At 32.0% G+C, this 18,894-nt stretch overlaps 2 protein-coding genes and 1 long non-coding RNA gene across 8 annotated transcripts; 2 read left to right on the forward strand and 1 right to left on the reverse strand.

Annotated features, from left to right (window-relative positions):
- Positions 1–3,972, forward strand: LOC106666774 (ER membrane protein complex subunit 4). Its single transcript, XM_014394206.2, has 4 exons — positions 1–415; positions 3,181–3,328; positions 3,403–3,520; positions 3,584–3,972. The coding sequence occupies exons 1-4, from the start codon at positions 351–353 to the stop codon at positions 3,778–3,780; spliced, it is 528 nt and encodes a 175-aa protein (XP_014249692.1). The 5' UTR covers positions 1–350; the 3' UTR covers positions 3,781–3,972.
- A 53-nt stretch (positions 3,973–4,025) lies between these two features.
- Positions 4,026–7,957, reverse strand: LOC106666775. Of its 5 annotated transcripts, XR_001340484.1 has the most exons (5): positions 7,842–7,938; positions 7,588–7,787; positions 7,468–7,521; positions 4,396–4,550; positions 4,026–4,149 (listed from the first exon to the last, which is right to left on the reverse strand). It is a non-coding gene; the product is annotated as an uncharacterized LOC106666775 (long non-coding RNA). The 5 variants fall into 5 exon arrangements; XR_001340483.1 differs by having other exon boundaries at positions 7,588–7,865; XR_001340485.1 differs by having other exon boundaries at positions 4,033–4,149; positions 4,447–4,550; positions 7,588–7,896.
- Positions 7,870–17,187, forward strand: LOC106666773 (T-cell activation inhibitor, mitochondrial). Of its 2 annotated transcripts, none has more exons than XM_014394205.1 (10): positions 7,870–8,182; positions 8,248–8,377; positions 14,877–15,000; positions 15,057–15,312; positions 15,809–16,029; positions 16,085–16,176; positions 16,256–16,503; positions 16,638–16,769; positions 16,838–16,966; positions 17,027–17,187. In XM_014394205.1, the coding sequence occupies exons 1-10, from the start codon at positions 8,145–8,147 to the stop codon at positions 17,130–17,132; spliced, it is 1,476 nt and encodes a 491-aa protein (XP_014249691.1). In that variant the 5' UTR covers positions 7,870–8,144; the 3' UTR covers positions 17,133–17,187. The 2 variants fall into 2 exon arrangements, with proteins under 2 accessions (XP_014249691.1, XP_024086015.1); XM_024230247.1 differs by having other exon boundaries at positions 15,075–15,312.
- Positions 17,188–18,894: the final 1,707 nt, after the last annotated feature.

Here is an 18,894-nt window from a genome sequence, read left to right on the forward strand (position 1 = left end):
ATTTGCATTTTGCTTAAACAATTTAAAATTATTTATGAAGAATCATGTGATGTCACACGGCACGTAAACGATCAAATAAAGATGATAGTTCGTAATCTAATCGATTCGTCAGGCCCAAAAGCCCCAAAGACGAAGGTTTGTTCGGGTTAGTAAGGTTGAAAGTTGGAAACAGTCTAGACAGTCTGAAAAAATAAAATAAATACCCAATTAGGAATATTTTGAAAATACCGATTTATCCGTTGGCCTGACATGATTACCCTGTGCATCGGCTAATTTTGTGAAAGGAGTTTTTCAGCTTTGGCCCATTTTTTCTTTTCTAGGACTGAGTTGATTTATTGTACGTTCTTACAATGTCCGGCACCGTGTCAAGAATGAACAGCAGAAAATTCAAATGGGCTCTGGATATGAACACGAGGTAAATTTATACGATTTTATAGCGGATTTTAAAATAATTTCCAAAGGGTCAATTTTAAATTATTGACGAGATTATTGATCACCATTTCCCTGTCAACCGTTATCAGAGGCTTAAATTATTTATAGGATTTTGGGTTTCTTATAAGAGAAAAAGTGCATTTAAGGAACACAATTCTTTAGGCTTACATCAAAAGTTATGCTGCTTTTAATTAAAATTGGTAAAAGTCAATTAGTCAATATTTGCCTTGTCAATTATTGATATACATAATGAAAGTTTCATCAGACTTCATTTCTTCGAAATGACACTCCTGACTTGAATGTAAATTGCACAAAAATTAATAGGGTTATTTGTAATTTATTCTACTCTATTCATTTTAATTAAATTAACCAATATATTCGTGTTAGTTGGATAAAACAAAATAGAAAATACAAACCAACAACAAACAAATGTTAATCCTTATTTTTAATAAATATGAAGATTACTTAGAAACAAACACATTTTCTCGTCTTTTCTCCATTTTAATCCAGTTGTATTATCTTCGACCTTGGAAGACATCATCTTGGACCAGAAGTTAGCAATATTCTTGTGAGTGAGTCAACGAGGTCAGCGGCAAGTGGATATCACACAGGCACTTAGCGTTTCTTGCAGTGTGGTCTCCAGGGCTTTAGATCGATTCCGAGAGGCTGTTAGTGCCAATAGGAGTCCTGGGATCTCAGTGCATTATGGCACAAGGGAGGACAGAAATATTGTCATTGCTGTAAGACGGAACCCTTTCCATAATGATTGCCATATCCTAAATGAAGTGCAAGATGTTTTGGCCTTTATCAACACAAAGGATTCATAATCGTTTGTGGGAAGTTGGCCTCACATCGTATGCCTCTTTGAGACAATCAGGAGCAACAGCCTGCCACCAGCAACTCAGGAGAATATGGTGCAGTGAGTGCCTAGAAGAGAACATTGAATGCTGTTATATTGTTGATGAGTTGCTTTTCTGTCTATAGTGATAGTGCTGAAGAGTACTGGGAAGAACAGGGGACAATGCCTCAGTTCGGTCTTCCTTCAGTGCAGTTTGGAGGAGCCAGTGTAAAGATCTGGACTGGGATTTATACTGGAGGATGAACTAGATTCCATATTATTGAAGGCAACCTCACTGCAGCTCGTTATGCCCAAGAAATTATCGAGGAATACACCCCTCAAACCAGGGATTTTCGATTTCTAGTTGACAATGCCACACCTCATAGAGGCAGAGTTGTTAATCAGTGTTTAGAAAACCTGGGAATTTCCCATCTGCCCCTTCCCCTATTTTCTCCAGATCTCAATCCCAAATCTTGAGCACATGTGGGATGCATTGCATAGAAGGCTTTTCAATCCCAGTTGACCTGCAACAACTGAGTGCAGCATTGCAACATCTACGGAGTGAAATTCCTTATGAAATTAGTTACAACATTATGAACATTATTATACATATCATTAATTGTCTAAAAATATTATTGTGTCCAATAAACAAAATTATAGAATTAAAACCATTTATTTTGTGGTGATAAGTGACCGTTAGTCGATGATTATTCAGAAATCGTGAGATGCGGTCTGGTGTGATGTAGGTTTCGAAAAAACATTTTCTCTATCGTGCCAATGTTTCGATCTCAATAAAGATCTAAACATTGGTATGATAAAGAAAATGTTTTTCTGAAACCTACATCACACCAGACCACATCTCATGTATAATCACCTTTTATTTTGTTATTTTTCAAAATCCCTTAATTAAATTTTCCTTCAGTAAAAGACATAATTTCTAATTAATTTTAATGCAATTTATAATATAAATAAAATAAAAATGCTAGGAAAGTAAATACTACAAAATTATCAATATCCTTATTCATCTTTGAGCAGTTTAGGTACATCATCATTTGGTATTCACAAGTTTTGTTTTTTGCAGTATAAACTATGAACTTAAACTTAAAAAAATATAACTTAAAAAATAGTATAATTTATATAAAATATTTTATTTGTACTCTATACTCATTAGTACATATTATAAATATGTTCACAAAATATTTTTTCAAATGGCTACATTACTAATGTCTGCACCTAAGGACATATACCATGAGAAAGCCAATGATGGCATTGGCATTAAAAGTTACATGGTTACAGCACTAACACTAATGATGAGAAAACAGCCAATGCTGGCCTCAATCTGGGGCAGGCCATCATCAATTAAGGCGACCTGGCAGGTTTCTCGGCATGGGAATGTGCAGATAGGGCTCGACCAGTAGGTTTAGGACGGATTGAAAGCTTTGTGTGGAACTTTTGTAATCGGGAACGGATCAGGAGTGTTTAGGTCGTTTTGGATAGTGAGATTAGTGATGTAGTAAGGAGCTGTGACGATTTGATTGGGAGGATGCACTGGATGTTGGATGGCTTGGCCGAAACTTAGTCCCCCAAATTAAAGTGGTCGCGGTAAAGTCTTGTATAAAGATAGTTTAGTTGATGGTCAAGATGGATTTCTGTCCTAGATGCATTTGTAGTTGTCTCTGTCATGTGTGGTGATTCCACATCATTTTACTCTCTACGTATAGTCCTTATTATTTGACTTGAGTGGAAGTCGGCATACAGGCTTTTTTTGGTGGAAAAAAGGCTTTTTTTGATGTGAATGAACATTGAATATATTTTTCTTCATTCAGTATATTATTTGCACCAATCTTCTATAAGCCCAAGTTCAAATATAATGTATATGTAACATTTAATTTTTTTCCTTTTGTTTTTAGAAGCAAGGCAGATAGATCGGATCTTGCTGCCCCTCCTGGCTACAACCCGGCAGTTAGCCAGATACACACGGAATCCTCTAAGGAATCTGATCCGAATCACTTGATCATAAAAAAATCATGGGACCTTGCACTCGGGCCCATCAAGCAAGTGCGTTTGTATCTATTTAAAAAAACAAAGGTTAGAGGTTGTTATTTAAAAACTTAACTTCTTTTTTTAAACAGGTTCCTATGAATTTATTTATAATGTATATGTCAGGCAATTCGATCTCAATTTTCCCAATAATGATGGTTTGTATGTTAGTGATAAGACCTGTAAAAGCGCTTTTCACTATGCAGAATGGTAATGATAAGCTTTTTACTTAAAAAAAAAATGCTTTTGTTTATAAACCTGTTTTATTTATAGCTTTCAAGATGATTGAAGGGAATCACGCTGCCGGACAGAAATTTGTCTACTTTATCGGCAACATTGTCAACATTGCCCTAGCTCTTTACAAATGCCAGTCGATGGGCCTTCTGCCGACTCATGCCTCAGATTGGCTTGCTTTCGTTGACCCTCAGATACCCATGGAGTATTCGGGAGGAGGTGTCATCTTCACATAACGAAGAAAATAATAAACTATTGGATTATCGAAAAAAAACTGTTGCTATATTTATATTTAGTAATGGATACAAAACAATTTTATACATATACAATAAATACTGTATAATACAACAAATATAAATAAATTAATTTAAATTGTATGTAAATTTGAAATTTGAATTCAATTATCACTATGTGCTGAGTTTCCTTTTGTTTTGTTTAAATTTAAATTAAAATTTAAAAAAAAAATTAAAAAAATAAATAATTTTTACTACATATTTAACATTTTATTGTTCTATTAACACCTATTTCTTTTTCTCTTTAGCAGTCTCGTCAATAAATGCAATTATTTTGTTTACGACAGTTGCAGGATCTTCTACTTTTTGCACCTGTAAAAATATAAAACATTGTTTTAATAAAAAATTATTGGCAACAATTTTTCTAATATTGTTCAGATATCCCTATAGCTTTCTCATCCCTTTGATTTGTGATAGTGAATGCTATTATAAAACAAGTCACTTATTATCATTAAAGAAACATTTAAAAATTACAAATGAACATATTTTTGATTAGTTTGGGAAAGAGATGAGCAAGCTAAATATTTTTTGAAAGGCAAACTTTCTTGAATTATATACCGAAATAGCAACTTGAAATTTTCGTAAGAAGAAAATTGAAAACAAAATTACAATATATCTTCCCGGGGTGTAAATATTTGTTTTCACTTTTTGTACTTGTCAGCGTAGTTCTTCAAATCTTCCCATAACACAAGTGGTTTGTCTACTGGCCGAATCTGAAAGTGGATTTGTTTTGCTTTTAGTTTGCTTACAACTGAATTAATTCGACCTATGTACAATTTTTTTTCTCCCTTGGCTTTTTCCTTTGGAAATATTGGCATATTACAATTTGGTTTGGAAATTTAATTCTAATGTGAGCTGGTTTGTCTCGAATTTTTAACAAGACACTAATGTTACCCGTTTGCTAAAAACAGTTTAATTTTCTCACTTTAAACATATTCTTACATTCTTTTAACAAATTGCGGAACTGCTTTGGGAAAATATCAAAAAATATGCCTAGAAGGAATTTCTTCCCCCAAAGACATCTTAAAAACAACTACTTTTTATTTTGATCATTTTTTGCTAAATTGATAATTGATTAAATTAGCGAATGTAAAGAGTAAATAAATTAACTTAAAGTTAAACTATAATTAACTTAAGAAAATTAAATTAACTGAAATTCAAGAACATTTTAAGTTCACATCCAGGTGTTGAATTGGCCCAAGCCAAACAATCAATGCTGATGATTGCAAAATCTCAAAAACATCAATTTGGATAAAAAATGGAGAGTGAATTGAATAAAACCCAACCTTCTGTTACTCTGGAAAGGCAAATTTTTATTATAGATTTTGCCTTTTGAGCAGCAAACCCAGATAGCAGGTGGGCATCGGATGAATCTGCTTAACAAAAAGCATACTTCCAGGTGATTAAGGCCCATTCCATGGCTCTGTGTGAAATAATAGTTAAATCTGTTGATGACACCTTGGATTTTCATGAATGAAACTGAATTACTGATTTTACAGTATTTTATATACTGTTATATTTACCTATCAGATTCAAAATTTGAATGTTCTGGTTTTACTATAGATGGACATCAAATCTGTCAACTAATTTCATATTATACCAGTTTGAATCCTTAGTTAAAGTTTAATCCTTCCTTATATGATTGGAACATTGTATTTGTCAAATGGAGACGCCCTGGATTTTCATGAAATCTGTTGGATCAGACAATTGAATGTCAGGATACTCTGGAAACAATCTGACTATTAGAAATGCGGGATAATGATTTGAAAATGGAATCCAGCACTAAGCGTACTGCTAGCAAATTTTCTACCAGATTAACAATTGGATGCAATGGATTTTTGCAATATGGATATCCAATATTATTCTGATGCTTAATAGTAAATGACAATCGGATAGCCAGTATATGCATGAGATGGACATCAAATTAGACAACGACTGCATTTATCCTGAGAAAGATGGCCGGAACTAGACTAATAATATCGGGCAACTACAAGATTTGGAATCTTGACAATTGGTCAATGAATACTTACGTTTTTAGCATATAATCATTATACTGGACAGCCAATTGCACATTTCTTAACCAGATCTGACATTTACACGCCAGACTGTCTCACATGATCTCATAATGAATAATCATTTTTTTTTTTTTTACTTTTTCTCTTTATGGTAATATTTCAGAACTTTTCAAATGGTGTACTGCTAACACGAGGCTGCGTATATATATATCACTGTGGATGTAAATAATGTAGCCATCCAGATCAACAATCAGACGGCAAGTAGCAAATTTCCCTTCCAGATCCGATAAATCTGGATTTTCATAAGGTGTCAGTCAAAACTGTCAGAAAGTTGACTGAACGTAGTCGTCACAATAGTATCCTACAATTCAACAAGAATTTTCGTGAGAAGGACATCAAATTGGACAGACGCATCATGAAATCAGAAATTTATACAAATTTGTCCTATATAGTCATTATGACAGTTGGAGACCGTGAATTTTGTGTATGGGTCATCAAATATGACTATTAAACCTAAAGAAGCCTAGTATAATTATGGTTATTGATGATGGGTGTTAGCCTACAAGTCGGTGAACACATGAGTCACTATTTGAATCTATGTCCGGGAAAGAAACGTGCAACTGTAGTCAGATCCAGGGTCAGTTCAATTATAATAGTGTTGTACATTTCAGTATCTTTGTTTTGAGAGCTGTAATCCATTTGTTCAGGTTTACGGTAACATTTTGGGTATTTTGCAATCAAGATATTTACTACTTAACTAATGTCTCCTTAGAACAACATCAAGGTTGTCATTAAAGAGTTACAGAAAAATAAGACACTTAAACTACTGACCAATCACAGTAATGTTACAAATTTCAGTTTTTTTTTTATACAACATTCTTTTCTTTTTATGGTAATATTTTAGAACTTTTCAAATGGTGTACTGCTAACACAAGGCTGCATATATTCATATCACTGTGGATGTAAATAATGTAGCCATCCAGATCAACAATCACACGGCAAGTAGCAAATTTACCTACCAGATCCGAATTATAATAGTGTTGTAAATTTCAGTACCTTTGTTTTGAGAGTTGTAATTCATTTTTTCAAGTTTATAGTAACCTTTTTTGGTATTTTTCAACCATATTTTTAACTGTCTGCTTAGAATAATGGTGATTAGTGACCGTTAGTCAATGATTATTTGGAAATCGTGAGATGCGGCCGAGTGTTATATAGGTTTTAGAAAAACATTTTCTTTATCATGTCAACGTTTCTACCTTTATTGCCTTTATCACAAGAATGGCACAATTACACAGAAAACAAACACTTTGAGTGAGTAAAAATACTTTGATTGAATATAAAAAATATTTGTTTGCATTGTATAAATTGTATACAAGATTTTTTCCCACATCCTACATTTATTTGTTAAATTTAAACAATGTTTGTAAATCCCAGGCCCTGAAGATGATCTCAATAAAGATCGAAACGTTGGCACGATAAAGAAAACTTAGAATAATGTCGAATTTGACATTAAAGATTTTAAATAGCTATCAGGTTTACTTCGTTGCAATTTAAACATTTGTCAGTTTTTCGCCAGCGTAAAACAATAAAATCTAGATTTTTTAAAAGTTTATACCTCGTAATTTTGAGCTATATACATCCCCGTGTAGACCCCAGCTCCAAATATGAACTGTAAAATAGTATTTTATGCACCAGTTAATATATATATATTTTAAACAGAACTTGTGCAACTTACAATCCCTCTGAACATCTCGGTTCTTTATCCGTCGTCTTCAGATCTGTTTCAAAGGCAATAAATCACAGACAAGCATCAACAGAAATACATCCTTCTACCGGGAATGAGATGCTCTTTTCAATCTACGAAGTTTGAACCTTCTGCCGGATAACCTTGCCACTCAGCCCTGGCACATGTTTCCCGACTGGTGTAAAAATAAACTGAAAAGATCCCTGCAATTTATACCATTTTTTTAAAACAAATATTTTTATTACATTTTACATGGCTGATAATGTTTTTGCAGGCAAAGATTACAAATGTTCAATTAAATAAAACATCACATTTGCTTAAATTTTTTATTGGACCTTTTTTTATATGGACAAAAATCTATAGTTGGGGGAGTTCTGCGATGGTGGTGGTACCTCACTCCGTGGAGGGGAGGAATTGAAATCATGATCATGAGACGTATACGTGATAGCAGTAGCGTCTGCTGAGCGAAGGTCACCTTCGAGTGCTGACCCTTCGTTCATTTAATTCATTGTGTTTGATGGATTGAGACGTTCTTCCGGGTAAACCAAATGGCTTCGGAGGTCCTTTGTCGGCACGTCCTCAATAGGTGGTTGCAGTTTGCCTTTATTCAATTTTTCCAAGCTGAAACTAATTTATCTCGTTTAATTTAAGGATCTTGGACAGGGGTACAGTCGGTGTGACATGCTACCGGTATCTAACTTCTGGTGAAGTTGCCACCGCTCTCAGGCCGTTCTACTTCTCGGTGCATCCAGACCTATTCGGCAAGTTTCCGACTGAAAGGGTATATCGCTTACTATTTATTTTTCTGCTTTAATCTCTTAATTTTGTATGACAGTCCAAAATATAACAGATACTGGATGAAAATATGCATTAACACAAAGTATACATACATTTGTATTTATAATATGGTGTTGATGAGTTTTTTTTAATCTACCTTCATAGCACTTACCTGATCTTTAAAATTTGATAACTGTATTTATTATTCTATTAGATTTTTATTTTATTATTATTTTTAGATATACAATTGTCACATTTCAATTTATTTCATAGTGACAATGTTGTCATTTAGATTTCACGATCAGACCTAGAGTGCAAATAAAAAAGGATCTCCACGATTAGGGTAGAAAAGTCTAGAAGTGAACTAGTCCATTCTGTGTAGATGATAGACAGAAAGAAGTGTGAGATCCTAGAAAATAGTTTAAAAATGTTCGATTCCTTAAAAAAAGAATGCTTTGGTCCACAGTGGATTGACTATAAATAGTACCCATAGTAGTAGTACAAAGAAAGAGTACCCATCCACCCTTGTTCCAAATGGTTTGCATGAAATTCCTTTTAACTTAAATTTAAAAAGGAAATTTAATCTATGTTATTTTCTTGTGTTATTAATAAATTGTTTTAAAACTTGAATTTAATTTTTGTTATACAAAGGCACTTGATCCGTTTGTATTCAGGTTCGATCAAGACCTCTTGGGCTCTGTTCATAACAAAAAGGATTTACCTGTCTTGTTCAATCAAGAAGAAACTGTAACAAAATTATATATTTAAAGAATGCAATAACATAAAATTTCTAGCAGTTCTGGGTTCAAATCCTGCAAAGCTCATGGAATTTCGATTGGCAGTAATATGTAAAAGGTTTTGCAAAGTGGTTTGACCCCTTGACCTTCTCATCATACAACAGGTAGTTGGATGTTAAGCCATCCTTTATGACAGGAATTACATAAAATTTAATCTGAATATATATATTATATTTTATTACATCCTGTAATTATTTTATTACTCCTATTTTTTCCTACATAGACAATCTTTTTTTGGATTATATTTTTATTTTATTTTGATGCATTGTTAAATCTGATCCTTATTCCTCATCTCCCTCCTCTTCAATGAATCAAAGTTAACCTTAGGTATTTATTTAGTAAATTACAATAATAACGATTCAATAAATTCGAGAAAAAAATGTGTATTAAACAATTATAGAATATTCTTAACATGTTGACTTTAGAGCACACCTAACTAATAACTATAGGGTCACTGATTGGGTCTGCTTGACTTGTGTGGTTAAATAACTCAACAAACCTGACCTGAGTCAGACCCAGTCAGTGAGTCTATGCCAATTTAGCAAGAGCTCACCGGCTAGCAGACCAACATCCATCTAACTTCCAAAACATTTTTAAAGCTTCTCCCTAAATTCAGGTCATATCTACATTTTGGTGTCCGACATTCTGTAGTATATGTATTAACTAGGCTAGGCAAACAGTAGAAAGTGAAACAAAAATTTATCTTTAAAAAAAATACAGGGGAGTATTCGACAATTTCTGAGCAATAATGTTCCAGCATGGTCAATTTAATAAATAAATAAAGACCACTATGGGGGTCTTGCACATACAAAACTTTATATGAACAATTTTAACATATCTGTTAATTTATTACAAGCCTAACAGTAGCAAAAAATGTAAATTTTTAGGGACGAAACAGCAATAATTTCCAGAAAAAAAAGCCAACTTGGTCACTATTATTTTTAAATAAAACTAACATGAACAGGTTTTTAAAATAAAACTTCATGAGATGTTTTTTACCAAGCGGGTTAATCATATAAAAAAATTGAAAAGGAAAATTTGGCATATTTCTTATAAACATTGTCCTAATTTTACCAATCTCATTAAAAAATTACAATACATAAAGATTGTATTTTTTCAGATGAAAATCTGAATAAATCACGAATAAAATTTTTTGATAAAACAACTTACAGTATGTATGATACAACTACTTACTTTGTCAATTGAATTTTGAAAAATATGAAGGGAAATTTTTTCCAACCACTTAAGAATATGTTTAATCAGGCTAATCATTGCACTATCAAACAATGAAAACAAAGTCAATTTGTCAATTATTGACTATTAAAAATGAAAGAAAAAAGAGCATAAAAGGAAAATTAAAATTTCTTTTTCTTCTATTTTTGTTTTTAATTTCTTTTTACTTATAGGGTTGGTGTTAAAATGTCGAACTCAATAAAAATAATAAATTTGGTTGTTACTGATCATCCTGAACTGCCTGTCTTTGCTGTATTGGTCTGTCAGACACATTTGACCAGGATGGTCAGAAACATCCAAATTACAGGTTCGTCACCTGGCAGCCCACATAAAGAAATCACACAGTTAAACGTCCAAAATCAACATTTTTACACATTCCATCCTTTTTCTCAGCCCCTCTTTCACGACTGTTAGGAGATAGAATCGTAATGGAAAGTATTAAGGTTGATTTTGTAATTTTATAGTTTTTATTGAGTCCAGCATTTTAACACAAACCCTGAAAGTATAAAAGAAAAACTTTCTGACTGATTTCTGGGAAATGATGATTTTCTTTTATTCCATGAGAATTTCGTTAATCTACTTCAATCAGTTTAAGTAAATAAGCTATTTTTTAAATAAAAAATATGTGAACTTCATTATTCATTCATTATCCAAATTGGTCAAGAAAAAAACTATTAAAAATACATGAAAATTCATCAATTTGGTCAAATCTACCAGAAAAAATAACACAAAGGATATTCCTTATTACTAAAATGTAAATTTGATTGATCCAATTGAAGTAGTGATGATTTTTTTATATTGAAATCCTAAGGAATGACTTCATTTGTCAACTTGGTCAATTAAAAAAAAGATCATTTTTTGTCTAACTTCTAAAGAGCATCAATAACCAGTTAGGTAAATCTCATTAAAAAAAAAAATCAAGTTTTTACAAAATTCATTAGCCCACTAGGAAGTTTTTACAGTGTGTGTTTAAATAATTACATAGGTCAATCTCATAAAAGGCCAATTTATGCTAAATTTTTTAAAGTGAATTCATTGGCCAACAGTCAGTTAAAAAGGAAGTGTTAACTTCTTGAGAGCACCCATAATCATCATTGTCAATCTCATAAACAGTCAATAGGGAACATTTTTAGCTGGCATATGTTTTAATTTTTTTTTTAATAATTCAGACTTCATTAACAAGTCAGCTTCACAACTTCATAATAAAACTGTAATACAAAATGATGTTTTCTTTAGTGGAACAATTAAGAGTTCATTGGCCAATGCGGTCAATCTGAAAAAAAAAAGGTTCATAATAGAAATTTTTTCTCTTAAATTCTTGAGATTGTAAATCGATCTTTCACGTATAAAAGTCTCTATAGATGAGATAAAAGTAATAAATGGGCAATTTTCTTTTCAAACATCTTTTGAACATCAAAAACCAGTGGTAAATTGTCAATCTGATTAAAGATTAAATTAAATTTTAAAAAAGAAAAAGAAAAGCCAAACCAAGAATTCAAAATTTAACAAATCTATCTTAATAAAAATTCCACATAAACCTTTATTAATCTTTTATTTGATTCGACTGTTTAGTAAATAAATAGTCAGCATTTAGTGTACTTTTTTTACTCCAAGAATAAATAAACCCAAGATATTATCAGGTGTGTAAAACAATAGAATTTTAGGAAAAATCTCCATGACCTGCCAGGTCCTTTATCAGTGTTTGTTTTGTATCGGCACTAAAAAAACAAAACAAACTGGTATGACAAATAGTGATAAATGATAATCATTAACGGTAAAATCCTATTGCTCTCTTCAGGAATCATTTGTATGATATTCACAAATTGTTTAAATATTTTATTAAAATTATTATTTTTTACTAATAGGATATAAAGAAAATGCTATAAAAGTGCAAATACCTTTGGATTTTATTTTTAATTTTGATGTTTTTCATCAGGTTTTATATTTTCAGCTTAATCTAGTATTGCCTTATATTATCTTTTAATTACCTGTTCTGGTACATTAATCTAACTGAAATTACACAACTATTATTTATCGTTGTTGTGATATAAAAAGATTTTATTGTTTTATTATTAAACATTATATAATTATGTAAAACCGTTTAAGAATTAAACATTTCATATATATTTAATAAAACTTAGGAGAATTTTATCATTTTTATTTTTATTACACAAGATATTAAAAATAGGTCAAGGCAAATCACCATTGATTAAAGTCATCTTGAAAATGATTTATTAATCGTGAATGTTTCAGACGGACGAAAATATAAATCACCCGACAATAAGAAAAAAGTGTCTAGATTTTGTGATAAACGGGAATAGCAGATAATTCGCACGAAAATTGCATTATTTTTCATCATTTAATAAAGCCTAGATTGTTTAAATGGAATAAAAGCCAAATCATAAAACAAGATTGATTAGCTGATATTTACTTAGATATTATCTTTAACCAGTCATCAATAAAACACTTTAAATAGATTAGTATTTCAAATATTTTTTCAAGTCCATTTATTAACATATTAAGATAATAATGTGTTTATTTTTATTAATAAGGCTCTGTTAAAAAAATTTAAACGGAAAAAAGTATATTTTGATCACGTGTTTTTTTTTTATCCTTAAAGATGTGGAATGCGGTCGTTGGCTCATTTCCCTAAATAGTTATTCAGTTCCTGATTTTTTAATTTTTTATTTTTTATTTCAAAGTTGATGTTTTGTTCTCTGTTCTCTTGTATTCAAAAATTTCAAAATTAATCATTGGCTCATGTGATGATGATGTCAGTAATAATAAAAATAATGACCGACATGTAACCAAATCTATTTTTGGAATGGAATATTACAGTTGAAACAGAATAAATTGTAAAATATCTTTTTCCACAGTATCTTTATCTTAGATCGACCATTTGTTTAAAACGAGATAAAACTCGTGTTTTCTCGATTGTTCACAAATCAAATTTTTCTTCTTTATTTGTAAATTGAAGAATAATACTGGTCAATACTTTAAATAAACCAACGAACAATATTATCCTGTATTTGGTGCTGGATTGATTTAATTTTTTTTTTCTGCCAAAACTTGTTTTACTGGGCATACTGAAGGTTCAAATTAGATAAATACCTAGCCCTTGATGATGTTATATAAGAGTGTTGTATTAATAACAACAGCCTCAGAGCCAAGGCCAAACGCCCCCATTACATATTTATTTTTGCTTGCAAATCTTTTAAATGATAAAGTTAAAATTGGTTTTGTATTTTTTAATTTTGTATTGGAAAGTGTACAGTTCAATTCAAACAGTTCAATGCATGCTGTACCAGCAAACTTGAATTACATCTGATAATTAAAATATTAAAAAAAGGAACAAAATCAAAGTTTAAAGAAAGTTAAAATTTTAAATAGTTTGGTCCTCTTTAAACCTCTTGTTTGGTTGTCTAATAGCTGCATGAATTCCTTATTCATTCTTGGTTTTATAATAACATTATTTTGTTGAATTGGTGAGATTTTATTTTGTAAATTTCCACATCTGGATGCATAAAACCAGTTAAGATTTAAAAATTTATCATAAATTCTGATTTTATTGCATTTACATCATTCTACCATTCATCAATGCCAAAGGGTGGTGGAGCTTTTAAGTTTGCGGTAGAGCTCCCTGAAGTGGAAGGAATGCTGCTTGGGTGCTTTTTTAGACGTTGGGAAGCCTTCGATCGAGTGTGGCACTCGGGGCTTGCTTTGGAAACTCATGTGCATCCTTCCATTCACTTATTACCTCAAGCTAAAAAAAATCCTTTCTGTCCAATCGGAACATTAATTCACTGTGCCTAAGTAGGTGTTCGGCAAGGCAGCATCCTTGGTCCCATTCTCTATATAGTATACTATGTAGACATTCCTCACATATGCAGATCTCTCAGAAATCTCCTGGACCATCTCTCCTAAACTGTGGTTCAAGAAATGAAAGATCAGACTCAATGAAACCAAATCTCAGTAGGCAAAAGCTAGATTCAGAAGAATGAAAAAAATAAATCAATAAAATATATTCATGGGAACTGCACCCTATCCAATGTCAACTTTAAGATTAAGTTTTTTTCTTTTTATCCTGTTGTGCTCTTGCCATTATAATTTAGAGTCTAGCATCATACATAGGTATTTTAGTATTCATAAAGTACTGGTACTTACTTTATTGATGTATTTTTACTTTTTGATAATAATTTGACGAGTACGTTGATTTGGCTGGGTTCAGCTTTGTTTTCTATTTTTTTCTATTTTTTTTGTCCATTTATGTTTCTATCCAGTTGCATTTGAAGTATTGCTATGACATCTTGTTTGATTTTTCTTGTGATAATATTATTAATCGATTAATATTATAATCGAGAGTTTTATGAAGTTTTTAAGATAAAATATTCAATTTAAAATTTAAATAAAACATTTAATTGCTTCAAATCAGAAGTTTCAAATTCAACAGTTCATAATTGCAATCTCTTCCAGGCAACAAATGAAAATTCACTTCAAGTATTAAGTTCCTACATCCAGACTTTACAGCAGAATCGGCCACCAAGGCCTGCGACCCTAAAATTTTATCTAAGACCTCAGGGAGTCACTCTTGATAAAGGTAACAAATTAACTATTAAAATTTGAAAAACCAAACAAAACTTGTATTTATTTTAGAGAGTATAAAACCTGTAGATATAAAGTTAGTACAAAAGGACCTGAGGAAGACAGTGGTCTCAATATTGTCAACATGCAATCTACCTACTACATATGTAGACAACATTGCGCCAGCACTCAACCCCTCCTCTTCAAGGTACCACATGAATGAAGCCTTTAGACAGCGTGTTTACTATTACGAACATGACCTAAGGAAGGAAATGGGGTTCCAGATGGAAGAGGAGATTGAGATGGCAAAGGGTGCCGAAACACTCTTGTAAGTTAATCCTACAAAATAATCTAGAAAGTTAAATTTTTGGGGGTGTGATAAAAATTATGGAGTTCCACAGCAAGGACTACCCAAATTAATGGAATCTAGAAATTAATTATTCTTTGTATGTAAGGTCTTGGTTAAGATGAAAAAGCTGGTGTCACAAACGAGATTCAAATTTACAACCTTTGGCACAATGTGTCGTTGCTCAATCCACTTGGACACCAACTCCTCATCTCAACCTACAACCTTTAGAATTTTCTCTCTTTTTGCCATTTTTCAAAGGTTGTAGGTTGAAATGAAGAGATGGTGCCCAAGTGGAAAGAAGTCACGATAGCCCAAGTGGTTAGAGCAGTGGCATGGGTTCGAATCCCGCTCGTGACACTAGCTTTTTCATCTCAACCAAGACCTTAGACAAATAGAATAATTAATTGAAAATGACCTCTAAACATATATGGATTAATAGATTCTAGAAAGTTTACTTATTTTTTAAAAATTCTAGAACTTGGCTTTCTAAAAATGTCGATTCAGCCAAAGAAAAGCTAGCACGCTGCAAACCCGTGCGGGAGGATGTGCAACGACTTCAAGATTCCCTTTGTTCTGACTTTGGAATTAAGGAAGTGAGGTGGGAATGCGGTTGGAACATAACGCACTTTAGGGGTTGCTTGCAGTCATTCCAAACACTTGCTGAACATCACATGGATGCCATGTCAGTCCTAAAAGGTAATTTTTAAGCTCGGCCATGTCTGCAATGATACAATTTTTTATTTTTAAACAGGGAGAACATTAGTTTTTGGAAATGATACAGGCTTGAGCCTAGAAGGCCACGTTTTGCTGAACAGTGGTGAAGTCAGAAACAATTGGCTAGATGTAATAACTTCTTAATTTTTTGATCAAAAAATACAAAAAAATTATAAAATAAATAGTTTTATTTTATTTATTTTTTCAGTTTATAAAAAATGTCGTATATAAAAGGGATGCTGCTCTCCTGACAGTTCCGAGGTTTGAAAAAGCTTTATCCAGGGTATTAAGGGATATTCAAGTCGTCAAGAGAAAATTCCAGGCGAAAACGATGGTGAACCAGTACGAAAATAATTTAAGAAGGTTGACAACATCCTTAAGCGATTGCCAAGGGCGTGGAGGGTATCCAAAGCACTGGCCAGAAAGCTTATCAGACTTTGAATTGGTTGTAGAAACGTAAGCAATATTTATTTTCAATTACTTTATTAATTGTGATCTTCATGTTCGGTGATGGAACTTAGATTGGTTTACTTAAGTTATATATATTATTGTGTTTAAACGGCTTAATTATTATATTGATTTCATTTTAGAGAGGCTGGTCCTTTAATGTTATCACCTATGGGTCAGTTTATCGTACCTTGTTCTTGCCCTTCTACACTCCTTGTCAATTTTATAACCGACAACATGAAAGAGGCCACTCGGCTTTTGCAACAGTACAAAGAGTGAGTTCAGAAGTCTATTTAACTAACACAAACATAATACATGTTACTATTATTATTTTTGTTTTTAGACAAAAACAGGTGGAAAAAGATCTCTATGAACAATGCCTTTCTGATTTTAAGCTTATTGCTTTTGACAAAGACGATTCCATCACACCAGATCCCATGATTTCCTGCTGTAAAAGACTTTTGGGAAATAGGTAATTATCTATTTACTTTTTTTTTTACAAGAAATTGACTTAAAAAACTTTTTGTTTTAGACATCACTTGAAGCAACACTTAAGCGGTGTTAGTTTGACAATTACTAATTATTATTCTGTGATGTCCGACGGACAAATGTGTATCCCTTGGAACTGGAAATTATGAATGTCACTTGATCAAATGTTCGACCAGTATCATATTATAAAAAATTTAAACCATATGTGTACTTTTTTTATGTAATGCGCAAGAATGTACACAAAGGGAATGTAACTTCAGTGATAACTTGCCATAATCCTTGAGTCATGTAGTGTGCATGAATTTAGTTTCTTATATAGGTTGAAACTTTAATAGTCTTTAACTATTAAGAATGTAAAAAAATATTTTTTTCAATAATGTGATAGATTTCTAATTGTTAGATTTATTTATTTTTTTTAGACTTTTATATTTGTTTTTTATTTTTATTTTTTTATTAATATTTTATCACAGATATGCTTATTGTTGAATTTATACAATTGTGTTGTCTTTTTTAAATCAACTTATTGATTAATTGGACTTAATTACAACTTTTAACTGAAATAGAACTGTTACTTCTAAATCCTAATTCAAATTTTAAAGTAGGAAAATTAAATATCATCACAAATTTGATGATTTGATCGAATCTTAAATACTCATGATCTTGAACAATTAATACCACAAAGTGTTGGCTAACAAAATTAACGATCCAAAACCAAAATACTCATTTCAAGCCTATAAACGTGTGGTAGCAGAGGAGACTGGCAAGAAAAGCCCGACAGCATTTCAAACTGAACTATCAACTAAACCATTAACAAGAAGTCCTCAAAACCAAAAGGACTGTATATCATGGTAAACAAGAACTTGCTGAACCCGAGGTCATTAATCCTGCAGAAAAGCATTAAAAGATCTGTGGTTAATAAAAAAAAGTCAGATGGTAAGAAAGATTATAGTGGGGTTAAGGGAGAAAGTGGAGCGGTAGGAGCTTGTCCAGGATTATTAACAAAAACTAATTAAAAATTCAAGTACATATATTTTCTGGCAATTATCTGAGTTGAAATTGAAAAAAAAAGTATTGCAGTTTGTAAAACAGATGTTGAAAAGCATTTGGTAATAACAAGCAGCCAAGTTAGAAAGTTGATAATCAGTTGAGCATAGATTCCGCAGAGGCCGGAGCGTCCACGGGCGACTTTAGATGGGGCAGACACAAAATGTTATAACTTTTGTCCTGACATTGTAAGCAAATTATGGTTCTAGGAGGAATCAGCCTACCTAAGTCTTCACCAACAAAGGACGTGTTCTGCTTCTTCCTGGCTGTAACTGTACAGGCTTGTTTCCTTTTACACCAAGTCTATAAATATGCATCTGGAATCTGCAGTGTCCAGTCGGCAGTCCAACAATTATTTTAGTCCAAACACATTGTAAATTTAATAGTTCTGCTGTTAATTTTTTTTGGTTAATTTTTTTTTTAATCCTGGGCTACATTCCAATTGAACTGAGGACTTATTTTTAATCCATTATCTGATGGATCTACTTTATGGTTTAGTAAGCCATAGAAAGGGTTTAGAGCCAACAGGTGTCCTCATTGAACCTTCTTGGCCAATTTATGTCTTTGTTGCTCCCTCTGCCTTGTGTAATTTTGTTGTTATCCCCAACAAGGTCCTTAATGTAATCCCAAACAACTTAGGACTTAACTATTGATTAAGATCTTAGCCAAGGTGATTAATTTTTCAGCATTTCAAAATCTGTTGTTAATTTAAAAAAAAAGGTAAGAAGACAGCAAAGATGTAGAAGTCTCACTTAAGACCTTTTTCGTTCCTCATTTGGAGTTATAGGGATTTCTCCCTTTATGACATAAACTTTCGTTCCTTTTGTTAAAAATTCCATAATAATTTGTGGGGAAAAATTATCTTCA

The sequence above is a fragment of the Cimex lectularius genome, unplaced genomic scaffold (genome assembly GCF_000648675.2).
Source record: "Cimex lectularius strain Harlan isolate CLEC.00 unplaced genomic scaffold, Clec_2.1 scaffold2, whole genome shotgun sequence".
Taxonomy (NCBI): Eukaryota; Metazoa; Arthropoda; class Insecta; order Hemiptera; family Cimicidae; genus Cimex; species Cimex lectularius.

Bases quoted from the DNA above. Each gene is read 5' to 3' on its own strand.
- LOC106666774 (XM_014394206.2), top strand. From the start codon at position 351: ATGTCCGGCACCGTGTCAAGAATGAACAGCAGAAAATTCAAATGGGCT. The intron at 416-3,180 runs GTAAATTTATAC...TTTTGTTTTTAG, and splicing joins GCTCTGGATATGAACACGAG to AAGCAAGGCAGATAGATCGG. The intron at 3,521-3,583 runs GTAATGATAAGC...TTTTATTTATAG, and splicing joins GCTTTTCACTATGCAGAATG to CTTTCAAGATGATTGAAGGG.
- LOC106666773 (XM_014394205.1), top strand. From the start codon at position 8,145: ATGGCTTCGGAGGTCCTTTGTCGGCACGTCCTCAATAG. The intron at 8,378-14,876 runs GTATATCGCTTA...AATCTCTTCCAG, and splicing joins GCAAGTTTCCGACTGAAAGG to GCAACAAATGAAAATTCACT. The intron at 16,967-17,026 runs GTAATTATCTAT...TTTTTGTTTTAG, and splicing joins AAAAGACTTTTGGGAAATAG to ACATCACTTGAAGCAACACT.